Genomic DNA, 12,669 nt, shown 5'->3' with positions numbered 1-12,669 from the left:
GGTCTGCGGGGGTCAGAGGAGAGGCAGGAAGCGTACCTCCCTGGAAGCCAGCCTCACTGGCCGCCCTGCCTGGCTGTGTTCCTAGCATCCATCTCTGGGCTCCAGGGGCTTCTGGGCTGTTTCCTGGGCAGAGTCGCTGGGAGCAGCACGGGGGCCCTGGCACCTGCCCCACAGGGCTCTGAGCCACACTGTGGCTGGTCAGTGCCCATGACCATGCCTGCAGCCTGGTGGCTGGGGCTGGGGGGCCCTGGTGAACTGGGCGGGAATAAGTCCCCACTCGCTGAGGATCTGGTGAGAAGCCCTGGGTCCCTTCCTGGGCACTGTGTCACCCCTGTGTGTGCCTCCCACTCACTGAGGATCTGGTGAGAAGCCCTGGGTCCCTTCCTGGGCACTGTGTCACCCCTGTGTGTGCCTCCGCTTCCCCACCCGTACCTTGAGGGACTGGGCTGTGTGATTTGTGCGTGTGGTCTCATCTCTGCTACACCCCGGGTGCTCAGTGCAGGAGCTGGCTCAGAACATGGGGGCCTTGGTGAGGCTCTGCCCCTGGGGGATGCTGCCGTGGGTTGGGGGACAGGCCCTCCTGTCACCCAGCAGGGCCTTCTCTGGTTACCTCTGATCCTCGGACTCTGGAGCTTGGTGGCCTATGGGGCTACACACAGCTGTTTGTATCGTGGAGGGCAGGGGCCTCGGGCTTCTTTCCAGCAGTCATTTCCCTGAGTGAAGTATAAGCCCCTGGCCAGTCTCTGGCACAGCAGGTCCCAGGCGCCTGTGGCCGTCCAGCAGCCACCAGCCATGTGAACCAACAGGGACCCTGACCAGTGGAGCTCCCAGGGCCAGCAGCAGGTGCTCTGAGGACATCGTGCTTGACCCCCAGGGACAAAGCCATGAGGTGCCTCTCTGCTCATGCCGGGTGGTCCCACCTTCCCCTGGGCCTCCTTGGCAGAGGCCAAGCCCCACGTTGGCTGGCACTGTCCTGAGTGCACTGACGCTGCAGGCACAGTCCTGGCACTGGCTTTCCTCTCTGGTCCTAGAGGCAGTGGGCAGAGCAGCCAGGCTGATCCCTCTGCCCAGGGAAGGGCACCCTGAGCCCTCACCTGCCTGCCTGGGTGGGAGGGTGCCCTGCATCTCCCATGGATGCTGCCTCTGACGTCCCTAGTGCAGGGAGAGGTGTGGGCTGAACACCAGTGAAGATTCCTGGGGCCCACAGGTGTAAATACGCAGACTCGTGTCCAGTCAGGCGGTCAGGGAGGCCTTTCTCATGAGCTGAAAACTGAGAGGGGCTCAGAAGGGACAGGAGCAGCAAGAGCATCCTGAGGCCACCATGCAGAGGCCTGGGCAGGAGTGGGAGGGGGTGTGAGGCATCGCAGGACCCTGTGCACAGCCAGCAGGGGGAGGAGATGGGTTGGGGGCAGGCAGGGTCTACCTGGCACCACTGCACCCACATTCAGAAAGCTCCCGGTAGTCATGATAATAGTACTGACTGAGGTTGATAATTAAGTGGCCAAGACAGCAGCCATGGAGACCATGATGTCCTGACATCCGCGAGAGCCCCAGGCGGCCAGGATAGGCAGCTGAGGCTGCTCCTGGCAGTCAGTCTGCAGGCCCTGCCCTGCTCTGCGGAAGCTGGAGCCAGGGAGGGGATGCGTACTGCCCTTTCCAGAGCCAGAGCCCATCCCAGGGAGGACCCACCCACTCAGGGAGTGGCCCCCACTGCAGCAGCTGCATCCCACTCCCTGCACAGGGCCAAGGCTGGCCCCGCCTCTTCACCCAGGTCGCGGTGTGTCCTTGGGATTCTCCCCGCACCGTGCACCCGTGGGACCCACGGAGGGGCTTGTGGCGTGGGTCCGTCTCCCCGCACCGGGGCCCTTGGGTCGTCTCAGCCCTCGCCGGGATCCTGTGGCCCACGTTTGTTGGGCTGGGTGGGCCTGTGGGGGGAGGTGCACCTGCCATCCCAGCTCTCCCATCCCTCAGTGTCCACAGAGACGCCTGTGGCAGGCAGCAGGTTTGCACTTGGCCCCCTCAGACACGGTGCCCACCACCCGGATGGCCCAGGGTCTGAGCTTTGGGGAGGAGGGAGTGCATAGCCCTGGCCCGCTCAGCAGTGGGGAGGAGAAGGAGGGGCTGCCACACTCCTCCCTGGGAGGCTGCGGTGCTGCTGTGTCTCCCCCTCGGTGCCAAGTGCTGAGCTCCGCAGAATCTCGCCTTGCCATTTACACACATGGCAGAGCCCTGGCGGGCGCAGAGCCCCTGACGTCACCACACTGTGAACAGTCTATCCCGGCCACCCTTGCTGACTGGCCTCTGCCTCTGTTGGCCCTTCCCTTGGCCCAGAGCCATCAGAGAGTCAGTCTGGTTCCCCCAGCCCTTCTGGGGCACGTCTCACCCCTGCACCAGCAGCAACCCAGAACTCCTTCATTCAGCCTCAGCAACGCAAGCAAGGAGGGTCTGGTGCACAGAGGCTGGTGCCAGCCAGGGCAGGCAGGGGTCCAGGGGCCTCCTTGCTCCCACCCCTGCCCCTGGGGAGGCCCCGCCTGCCATCGAGTAGGGCTATGGCCTCCGGTGTCCCGCTGGCCAGCCTTGGTGGCGACTGTGGCAGTCCTGGGGCTGTGCAGAGCCCAGTGAGGCCGCACTCGCCCTTTGGGTCGACAGGCGAGGCCACAGCTCCAGCTGCCTGGGCCACCACCGGCCCCGCCTCGCCATGAGGAAGGTAGATGGCTCCCAGCTGTGGGATACCGCTGACCAGCCCACTTAAGAGGAATAATAATTAAAGAAATAAATTTCCTCCCCTGGTGTCAGCAGAAATTTGACTTCAACAAGAAAGTGCAGCAGCCTTCTTGGAAGGGGTGGGGGTGGCTGTCCTGGCTGACCCCCTGGGCTCTGGGCCCCAGACGGCAGAGGACAGTATGGCTTCTACCCCCAGCTTCCCCACTCCCTGAAGCTGAGCCCTCCCTCCTGGGCCCGCCTGCCACCTGAAGGCCTGAGCTCCAGGGTCCCTCCCCACAGAATCCTGTGTGGGCCCCCAGTGAGCATGGCCCATATGTGGCCACCAAGAGCCTGATGGCTCCTGTGGTGGGGCAGAGGCCCCAGTCTCTGGCCACAGGGCTGGCCTTGGCTTGTTCTGTGTCCCCAAAGCCCCCAGGCACCTGTGGCCGTGGCCCTCCCTGCTGTGGGCCAGCTGCTGCGTGTTCCTGGCACGTCCGGCCTCTGCGCCTCCCCTGCTGGTCACCTGCCTACCCTCCCTGGGGTGATGAAGGCCCTGTCGGCTTGCCCCCGCCCCACACTGCCTCTCCTGGGGCGCCCTCTGCCGCTGGCCGCCTTCTCCCAAGAGCACAGCTTCCATGTGCCAGACGGACGTGCCCTGGAGGGCCTGGTGGGCACGCTGTGAGCAGACCAGGGCTTGGCGCAGCCCTGCCTAACTTCTTGGGAGAGGGCTGGCCTGGGAATTGGGGCTGCCTGCGTGCCCCGGTCATCGTGGATGTTGTCCCTTGGGCCAGGCAGCAGCTGTCCAGTGGGTGCTGGCCGGAGCAGGGGCTGGAGGTGCTGAGGAACCTCTGACTGCAAGGCCCCCACCCCGCTTGCCTTGCAGAACCTGACATCCAGTGGTGCCCAGAGCCGGCACTGGGGCACCGAGCAGGGGGTGGGGCTGGTGGGAGCCGAGTCTATTCTGGGAAGATCCCGGGGAAGTGAAAGTTCTCTGGAATGCACGGCGCCTTCTGCTGTGGAGCTGCTGGGGGTTATTCAGTTGAACTTTTTAGCACTTCTCAGGCAGCCCTTGCCTCTTTTCCAGCCAGCTATTTTATGTGCATTTTTTAACACTGCAAAGCATTTGAAAAAGTGCCTCCTGTTCTTGTCAGAACTCCCGCCGTGAGCCTCACACTGGCATTTTTTTAAAGAGCGCAAAGTGGAAAGGGAGGTAACCCCTCCTGCTGCACCCAGTCCTGCCAGGCGGGCACGTGATGCCAGCGTGTCCCTGCCTGGAGCAGATGGCGTCGCAGTGTCACTGGCAGCCTGGGCGAGAGCCTGGGAACCAGCAGTGCTGACAGACCGCCGCATTGCCGCGTCCCTCACCCCACAGGCTGGCAGGTGTGAGGGCGTGCCTGTGCCGTCTGGACTGGGCCCTGCTACCCACCCGGGGATAAGGGTCCCGGCCTGAGAACGGGGGCTGCCCTTAGCACCCCCGTGTTGGTCCCTCCACACCAAGACCCTCATCACCCTCCCTTTGCCCTTGGCCCCCCACACGCCCCAGGTTTCTGCGTTCTTCAGCGCCTCCTTTCCTGCCCCAGGTACCATGACTAGCTCCTGCTCCTGCCCCAGCCGGGCTCGCTGGCCAGTCAGCTCTGGAGCTGCCCTTTTGAAACTTGAGACGGGCTGAGTGGGGACAGTAGGCAGGGCCCCTGAGGGTGAAGGGCAGCAGCACCACTGACCCCAGCTAGGGAACACTGGGCTGGACGCAAAGCACAAAGCGAGGAGTGTGGGGGGCTCCAGCCTGGGGGTGCGAGGGAGCGGAAGCCTTGGGTCCTCGGGTGGGAGTCTGCGGCTGCTGGGCCATCTGGGAGAGTGAGGACGAGGCTGCTCTCTGGTGCTCAGAGTGGGGCAGGTCTGGCTATTTGGGGCTGGGCGGCTTTGGGACATCCCTTTTTAAACTAGGATGGCTTTGTCACCACCTCAGGTCCCCAGAATTTCTGAGTGATGTCACCTCTGCCTCTTAACTGCAGTGTCCATTTCAGCATTTGCCCTGTAGGAAATTGGATCTGGTCTGGGAAGGATCATGCGCGTATTTGAGGAACCCGGGAAAGCCGCCCTCAGCAGGCTGGTCCTGCCCTGCCCACCCCGTGATCCTGGGTGACCTCTGTCTGTAAAAGGCAGGCAGGGCTGTGTCACCGGAGCAGACCCTCCTCCTCCAGATGGCACCCCCTCCCCGCCTCATCCCCTTGGCTCTCAGGCCTGGCAGCACTCGGCCATGTCCAGCCCCAAGGTCCATTTCCTTCCTGCCACCACCGCACTCCCAGGCCGCCCTCCCAGGCCGTGGTGTGCGGTTTCAGAAAGACGGGGGTGGCGCTTATGCTTGGGGTTTTGAGGAGCATCTGATGAGGCACCTCTAAAATTTAGAGTAACAGACACTAGCCAGGATCTGCCAGCGCCAGCCCAGGGCTTCAGGGACAGGTGCCCTTCCCCCAGGCCTCCACAGCTGCAAGTGGGCAGCTGGGCAGATGCCTCCGCCAAGCGGGCTTTGCCCCTACACCTTCTCTGCTGCATGTCTTTAGTTTTATAGCCCTCTAAAAGTCAGAAGCCATTCTTGCTCCCAAAAGGCCAGACCATGTGTGCCCCACGGGCCATATTCACACCCTGGTCTAAGTGACCCCGCGGGTCCCCTACAAGCCCCAGCCCAGGCTCTGGCAGAGGGAGGTGCTGCTCTTAGCAGCTGTTCTGTTTACAGGGCGGCTTCCTGGGTGGCCAGGGCTGAGGAGAGAGCCAGGAGCAGTGTCCATAGGCCAGTCACTGCCTTGGCCCAGGGTGGGCACCCAGGGACATGAGGAAGCCAGCAGGGGGGTTCCAGCCAGCAGAGTGTGGCCCTGGGGAGCCTGGCCAGGGAGGCAGCAGGGACAGGCGGGTGTCTCCAGCCCACGTGGCCAAGCCCTCTGCGGATGCTGCCTGGCTTTGCTGGCTCTGAGGGCAGGGACAGGAGCCCTGCCCGGACCCTGCCCTGGAGAGGAGCCAGACACAGGGCCCAGCAGCTCCCCACTCTCAGGTGCTGTGTCCCCAGAGGGGCCTGGCAGGGCCCAGGGCATCTGAACCACTGTGGGGAGGGGAGCTCTGGGCAGTTTCCTGGAGGGGAGGCTGTGCCTGAGCTGAGTGTTGGGACCCCTGAGGGCCTTGACTAAGGGGGTCAGCAGGGAAAGGGCGTGCGGGCCAGGCTGTGGCCTGCTATGACCCGTGCCTCTCTCCCCCATAGGCCGGCTGGATCCTGCAGGCAGCTGTAGCCGTTCCCTGGCCAGGTACTGCCTTTGGGCTGGGCAGTGGGTGGGCTCCCTGCTCGCCCTCAGGCTCACGCACCTCTCTCCCCGTCTGCAGCCGGGCAGTGCAGCGCAGCCTGGCCATCATCCGGCAGGCGCGGCAGCGCAGGGAGAAGAGGAAGGAGTACTGCATGTACTACAACCGCTTCGGCAGGTGCAACCGCGGCGAGCGCTGCCCCTACATCCACGATCCCGAGAAGGTGGCCGTGTGCACCAGGTGCCCTCCTGCCCTCGCTGTGGGCCTGGGGGAGGTTCTGTGCAGGGCCCTGCCCTTGGTCCCTGCCGGCCCTTCCTCACACCCGTTTCTCCTGGTGCTGCAGGTTTGTCCGGGGCACCTGCAAGAAAACGGATGGGACCTGCCCCTTCTCCCACCATGTGTCCAAGGAGAAGGTGAGTGCGGTGCTGGTGGCCCTGCTCCCGTGCACCTTTCTCCGGGGCCTCAGCCACCTGGCCTCCGGGCAGATGGTGCCACAGCTTTCCCTGGGTTTGGGACATGCAGATCCCTGCCCTGGCGTCCTTAGAGTCTGCTGTACCGTCTCTACCCCACTGCAGGCTTTGCAGCCGGGCTTCCTCTTCCCAGGAAAGCAGCGCTGATAGGGTCCCTGCTCACCACACACAGGGGTCTCTTTTCCGTTCTCCTGGCAGCACCAGGCCTCACCAGATCCCCAGGCCCCCCTTACACATGCCTAGGGGAAGGTGGTCCCACTGTGGACCCAGGAAGGTGCCCCTGTGGACCCAGGGCTGAGGCCTCAGGGCCTCTTCAGACTGGGGTTGGCAGGAGAGGGGAAGCTGTATGTGAGGGGCTGGGTGGAGAGGCTGCCTGGGCAGAGGGCGGGAGGGAGGGGCTGGAGGGGGAACAGCTGGACTCCTGGCTCATGCGGTTATCCCCGCGGCCTGAAACCCAACAGACTTGCTTTGAGCCAAGGTGGGTCCCCTGCTGGGAAGCAGCAAGAGAGCCCTGGGGCTGGGGTCAGGGGTCAGTGCTGGCGGACATATGTAGCTCCTGTGCCCCGGACTCAGCCACGGTGTGACCACAGCATGCGAGTGGAGTGAGGGCTGCCTTGGGAGAGGGAGGCGGTGTTGGGCAGGGGTGCTGCTGCCGCAACAGCTTTTCCCCTTGAGGAACTTGAAAAGAATCAGCATTTTTCTCCCTAATAGAGCTTCGGAACTCTGTTGTGAGCAATTTGGAAATTCACGTCGAGTTTCGGGTTCATTAGCTCCCAGCTCCAAAGCCGGAGCACATTCCAAGCTGTCTAATGTGGACGCCCCGCACCAGTGCCCTGAATTAATGTTATTGTTATTTGTGTGGACGTGGCGGGGTGCAAACAAGGTTAATTGAAATGAGAATGCAGTTTCCTCTTGATAACAGCCCCGCTCTGACAGCCAAGAGGAGCTCCGTTTGCTGTAGAGTTGGCTTTATCATCCCTTTTTATTAGAGCTAATTTGGGCTCTATATCAAAAACCACATTAAGGGAATTGTCTACAGCCCACCACCGCCAGCCCCAAACGGCCCCCAGCCCCTCTCCCCTCTGCGGCTGCAGTTAAAAGACAATTAGAAATAAACTCCCGCTCGTTAAATCACCCTTTGTTTCTTTGCCTTCTCCCTCCCTCCCTCTCAGCCCTGGCCGCTGGCTCTCTGGACCCCTTCTTCCCTCCTTGGCCTTAGACAAGTTCCTTTCCCATCCCCAACCTTGCCCCAGAAAAGTGACTTTTTAAAGCCTCTGGGTCTGCCCAGATCCCCCAGGGCTCCTCAGGCCCCAGCAGCTCTGAGCAGGCTGAGAAGGGGAGGGGGACAAGGGTAGTGGGAGCAGGGAGGGTGGTCTGACCCAGGAGGGAGGAAGGCCCTGGGAGGGGAGCGGGAATAGCCTGGGGCAAGACTGGAGACCCTGGGGTGCTGGCAGGGGCTCTGTGGGGGCTCCATGCTGAGGCTGGACGGTGACATCCTTGTTCTGGACACCCAGGCAGCCCAGGAGGAGCCCGTGGTGGCCCACGAGGGGCAGGGAGATGTCTCCTGGAGATGGCAAGAGACCCCCTGTTTCCCTCCCTGGGTGGCCCTAGCCCAGCCATTGCTCCTTAGGCCTGAGGTTCCCCCAAATGGGAGGAAAGTTACATTTTTTCCCTCTCCCAGCCCAGTGGTGATAACAAGCACTGACTGTGGCCAGCAGCCCTGTGCTGGGGAGGAAGACGCTGCTGGACCCTTCCTGCTGACAGCCTTGGCCTCCACGGTGCTGGCCTGCAGCCAGTGCTACACCAGGCCTGCTTCCAGGTGGCTCCTGCCCACCTAGAGCCCAGGGACACTGCCTGTGGCCCACGGGTCAGGTGCCTGGAGAGGGAGAGCCCTCTGTTGGCTGCTGGCCCGTGGCTCGTCCTCCCACCTGGACACTGGTCCCCATGGCCTGAGAGGCTCCAAGGGCAGCCCTGGCCACAGGCTAGTGGTTGGGAGCCCTGGCTGCCATCTTATCCTGGACGGTGGGCAGGCTCAGAACAGGTGAGGGACTCAGAGGAGGGCGCCCCTGAGGCTGAGCCACAGGGCCACAGGGCTGCTCCATGCCTCCTCTAGACAGAGCACGGCAGGGGTGTGGCTCACCTGGGGAGGCTGGGGCCCACTTCTGAGCAGCAGCCTCCCTGCCCCGCAGGTCGTGGTGGCTGCCCTTCCTGCCTGCTGGTGCCGCGTGTCCATTTCTCTCTCGGGCGGGGCCGCAGGAGGGTCCCCAGCCACCGTCTCTGGGCCCTGGAGGGTGGCTGCCTGCTGGCCCTCACTGCCGGCCTTGCCTGCAGATGCCGGTGTGCTCCTACTTCCTGAAGGGCATCTGCAGCAACAGCAACTGTCCCTATAGTCACGTGTACGTGTCCCGCAAGGCCGAGGTCTGCAGCGACTTCCTCAAAGGCTACTGCCCCCTGGGTGCAAAGGTGAGTGGTCCGTGGGGGCCCGAGTGGGCGGGGTTCCTGTGGCTTGTTCGTCCTCTGCTCACTCCTGGGTACCTGCCGTGGTGGCTGGATGACCCTTCTGCAGCCCTGAGGTGGTCAGTGTCATCACTTCCACCTCACAGGTGACTCAGAGAGGTCCAGCAACTTTCCCGGGGTTGCACAGCACCAACACAGGGCGGGGTTTGAACCATGGGAAGGTGAGGCGCAGAGGACCTAGACTTCCAGGTGCAGCACTGGTAGCCCCAGGAGCTGGCCCCCCATGGTAGGGGTGTGGTGACTGGGCCGGAGCAGCTCCTGGGATGTTGCTGGGGGTGGCAGTGCAGTGAAGGGGATATTGGAGGCCAGGGAGCCGGCAGGGCTGCAGGTGGATGTGGGGCCAGCAGCCTCCCCAGGAAGGCAGGGGGTGGACGGGACACTCCCACCCAGCCTGGGGCAGAGGGGTGGGCCAGGCAGAGCCAAGGGGGCCGCCTGAGCCGTGGCTGGCAAGGGTGGAGTGAGCTGGCGCTGAAGCTCATTGCGGGGCACCACTGCTGGGTGGAGAATTGGGGACCTGGGCTGCAGCTGATGGCTGCGGCTCCCCTCTTCCTGGGGGCATGACTGACTCCTGTGTTGCAGAGGCACTCACAGGCTCACCTGTCTGGGAAGTTCCCGGCAGTGCAGCCAGCTCCTCCCCTCTGCCTCACCTGCCCTCCTGGGCTTCACCAGGACTCCCCGCCACAAGCAGTGTGGCCTCAGCATCTCCAGTGGGCCTGGTCCCGGGTACAAGCCACCTCTCCCCCAGCCTCTCACGCCTGTTTCTCTCCCCGCCGTGGGGGCTCCTGCACCTGGCCTAAGGCTGGTGGCTGAGGCTGGGGGCCTCCTGGCTCAGGCTGGGGAGGGGCCAGAGCTGGGGGACCTGGAGATGCTCCTTGTCCCTGGCATCTTGGGAGGGAGCCCCGGGGCCTGCAGCACGGCTCACTGCCACCCGGACCTCACACTTGTGTTGGCGCTGCCTCAGGGTCTGCAGCCCCCATGAAGCCGAGAACACCAGGCACCCCAGGAACCCTTTCTCAGCCCACCCGCAAGGACACCGGGCCCGAGGCTCTGGCGGCTCTCCTGCCCCTCCCTTGCTGGGTTCACCTGTGGGGTCCTGTAGAAGCTGGGCCACGCACTCCTTCCTGTGCACAGCGTTCTGTGGTGGGCCGGGCCCTTCCCAAGCATCCTCTCCCTCATCCTCAGTCCTCACACCCACTTCCCAGGAGGAGTCAGCCTGCAGCCCCTGCTGCCAGGCCAAGGGTTGGCCAGGCCGGGCTCCCCAACCTGAAACCTGGCAGGCAATCCCCTCCGGGGAGGTAGGGCCTGGCTGGGGCAGCCCCAGACTCTGCGGGGGCTGTGGCAGGATCCCCATGGCGGCCATGGCTGATTATTGTAAAATGTTTCGATTTAAATGAAAATATCAAAGTGATATTTAGGTCCTGCTTCTATTAGTGGAAGTGCTTACTGCTGCCTTTCCGTGTGTCCGCGCCGCGGCGCCCGCATGATGGATAGCAGCTTGTAATTATATATGGGAAAGCGCTGAGCCGGCCAGATCCAGCGGGGACAGGCGGCAGCCCGGGCCTGCGAGGGTTAATTTTATTCTCTAAATAATGTGAAAAGTGCTGAATCGTCACCTTGCGCCTGAAGTAGAAGTCCTCAAATGGGCCCCAGAGAGTTTATAATATTCCACTGAATCAAGTGAAATTGTTAACCTTGCTTCATAAAGCGATGGCTTGTTAAAGAGCCACATTCCCTTTCCTTGTGAATAATTTAGGCTGGGAGTAAATCTCCGCTCCTTCCCCTTTTGGGGGGCCACGGCTATGACTCAGGGGTCAACCTCTGCCAGATGCCGCCTGCCCTCCTAGATATCAGGACGGGGATGACTTCAGACTGCCTGTTTGTACACACCTGCGGGGTCTGCCGCGTCCTGCCCAGACCCGGAGACGCAGAGTCCTCCCCAGTAGGCGTCCCTGTCCTGGTGCAGCGCTGTTTTCCTCCCTTGCCTCAGGCGCTCGCTCCATCCTTGTCAAAGGGATCTCCCCGGCTGATACGTTTTGCTGGGGGGAGACTCTGAGACTAGAAAACTCCACCTTCTCCCCTTAGTCTTAATAGCCAGCTGTCAAATTCTGATCCGCGGCCGGCGTCCTTGAACGGAAGAGTTTTCCCTCCTCCGTGCTCACCGCTCGCCTGTTTGTCCACGGGTGTGTCCGGCTGTGTCCATTGCCGTCCCCTTTTAATATGCTGCCCTGCCAGGGCTCCTGCCCTTATGATCTGCCTGACAGTTTCTTCACCCTTCCTTGCTTTCTGGCACCCAGATGCTCCCAGCACCCGGCGGCTCTGGGACAGCCGCTCCTGGCTCCTTATGGGTGTGTTTAAGACTCAGGGTCTGGGCCGGGCGCGGTGGCTCACACCTGTAATCCCAACATTTTGGGAGGCCGAGGCACCTGAGGTCAGGAGTTCAAAACCAGCTTGGCCAACATGGTGAAACCCCATCTCTACTAAAAATACGAAAAGTTAGCCGGTTGTGGCGGCAAATGCCTGTAATCCCAGCTACTCGGGAGGCTGAGGCAGGAGAATTGCTGGAACCTGGGAGGTGGAGGTTGTGGTGAGCCGAGATTGCGCCACTGCACTCCAGCCTACGCGACAAGAGTGAGACTCTGTCTCAAAAAAAAAAAAAAAAAAGACTCAGGGTCTGGGCGCTGCTCCTGGTGGCTCTAGGTGGGACAGCTGCTCCTGCAGGGCGCCCTGGTTCCTTCTGGGTGTGTTTAGGACTCAGGGTCTGGGCGCTGGGTGTGCTTGTTGCAGCTAGGGTGTTGGCTGCCAGCGCCCCCAGTGCACAGGGCTGGGGAGCATCGTGTGCATGTGTGCAGGGGTGACAGTGACTCCATCCCCACCTCTGCATTGAGAGCTCCTGCACACCTTGGCCCTCCTGCATCTGCAGTGCCTGCTCCATGAGCCTCTGTGCTGCCGTTTTCCCCACACCCTGTGTGTGGTTGGTGCCTGTCTGCAGGGAGCTGTCGGGAGAGGGAAGGCCCTGGCTGAGCCTTGGGTTTCAGCTCCCCAAGTGCGAGCTGAGACCTGAGTCACCTGGGATTCCCCTCACGCACACCCTGCCTTCATCCTCCAGGCTTGCAGGGGCTCCTGTGTCCTCTGGACAGCGCCTGTCTCGGTTTTGTTCACATACAGCGCTTCTCTGTTGGTGCCTTGCTTTCGCCAGTGCTGCCCTTTGTTAGGCCGAATCCTTCATCCTTTATGAGGCAAGGTCCTGACATCCTTTGCCCTGTGATTTGTGCTCGGGGTCTTGTTTAGGACCAGTCTCCACCCACGGTCACAGAGTGCCTCCCGCATTGCCTGCTGCTGGCTCAAGAGGCAGCTGTGGGTGTCGCTTGTCCCTGCACGGTTACTTCCTCCTCTGGCCTCAGTCTCCTTTTATATACAGTCGGGATAACGGCACTGCCTATCTCAGAGGGTCATGGTGACTCTTCAGGGGGCCACAGTGGGCCTGGCGGTGTCCTGGGTGGCCCTGGCACAGGGAGGCCTCCCTACAAGTCGGCTGCCGTTTGCTGTTCTTCATTTGCGTGTTGTGTGAGGTGGGGCCTCACTTAGTTTTTCTTCATGTCGTGGGTGCTTTCCCTCAACAGTGATCTAACCCTTTGATCTGTGGTGTCAGCTTAAAAAAAAAAAAAAAAGCAGCTTTATCGAAGTACAGTTT

The 12,669-nt window shown here is 62.3% G+C and overlaps 1 protein-coding gene across 3 annotated transcripts in view; it reads left to right on the top strand.

Annotated features, from left to right (window-relative positions):
- The window catches only part of ZC3H3 (zinc finger CCCH-type containing 3), a 115,250-nt gene that overhangs the window by 78,638 nt on the left and 23,943 nt on the right, over window positions 1-12,669 (top strand). For all 3 annotated transcript variants that reach the window (XM_063816627.1, XM_063816628.1, XM_519998.9), the window contains 4 exons: window positions 5,954-5,996; window positions 6,073-6,231; window positions 6,335-6,404; window positions 8,793-8,924. In XM_063816627.1, coding sequence (XP_063672697.1) covers window positions 5,954-5,996; window positions 6,073-6,231; window positions 6,335-6,404; window positions 8,793-8,924 — 404 coding nt within the window. The remainder of the gene's footprint in view (window positions 1-5,953; window positions 5,997-6,072; window positions 6,232-6,334; window positions 6,405-8,792; window positions 8,925-12,669) is intronic.

The sequence above is a fragment of the Pan troglodytes genome, chromosome 7 (genome assembly GCF_028858775.2).
Source record: "Pan troglodytes isolate AG18354 chromosome 7, NHGRI_mPanTro3-v2.0_pri, whole genome shotgun sequence".
Taxonomy (NCBI): Eukaryota; Metazoa; Chordata; class Mammalia; order Primates; family Hominidae; genus Pan; species Pan troglodytes.
Note: the sequence above shows the minus strand (reverse complement) of the source record. Positions and strands in the feature narration are given on the sequence as shown.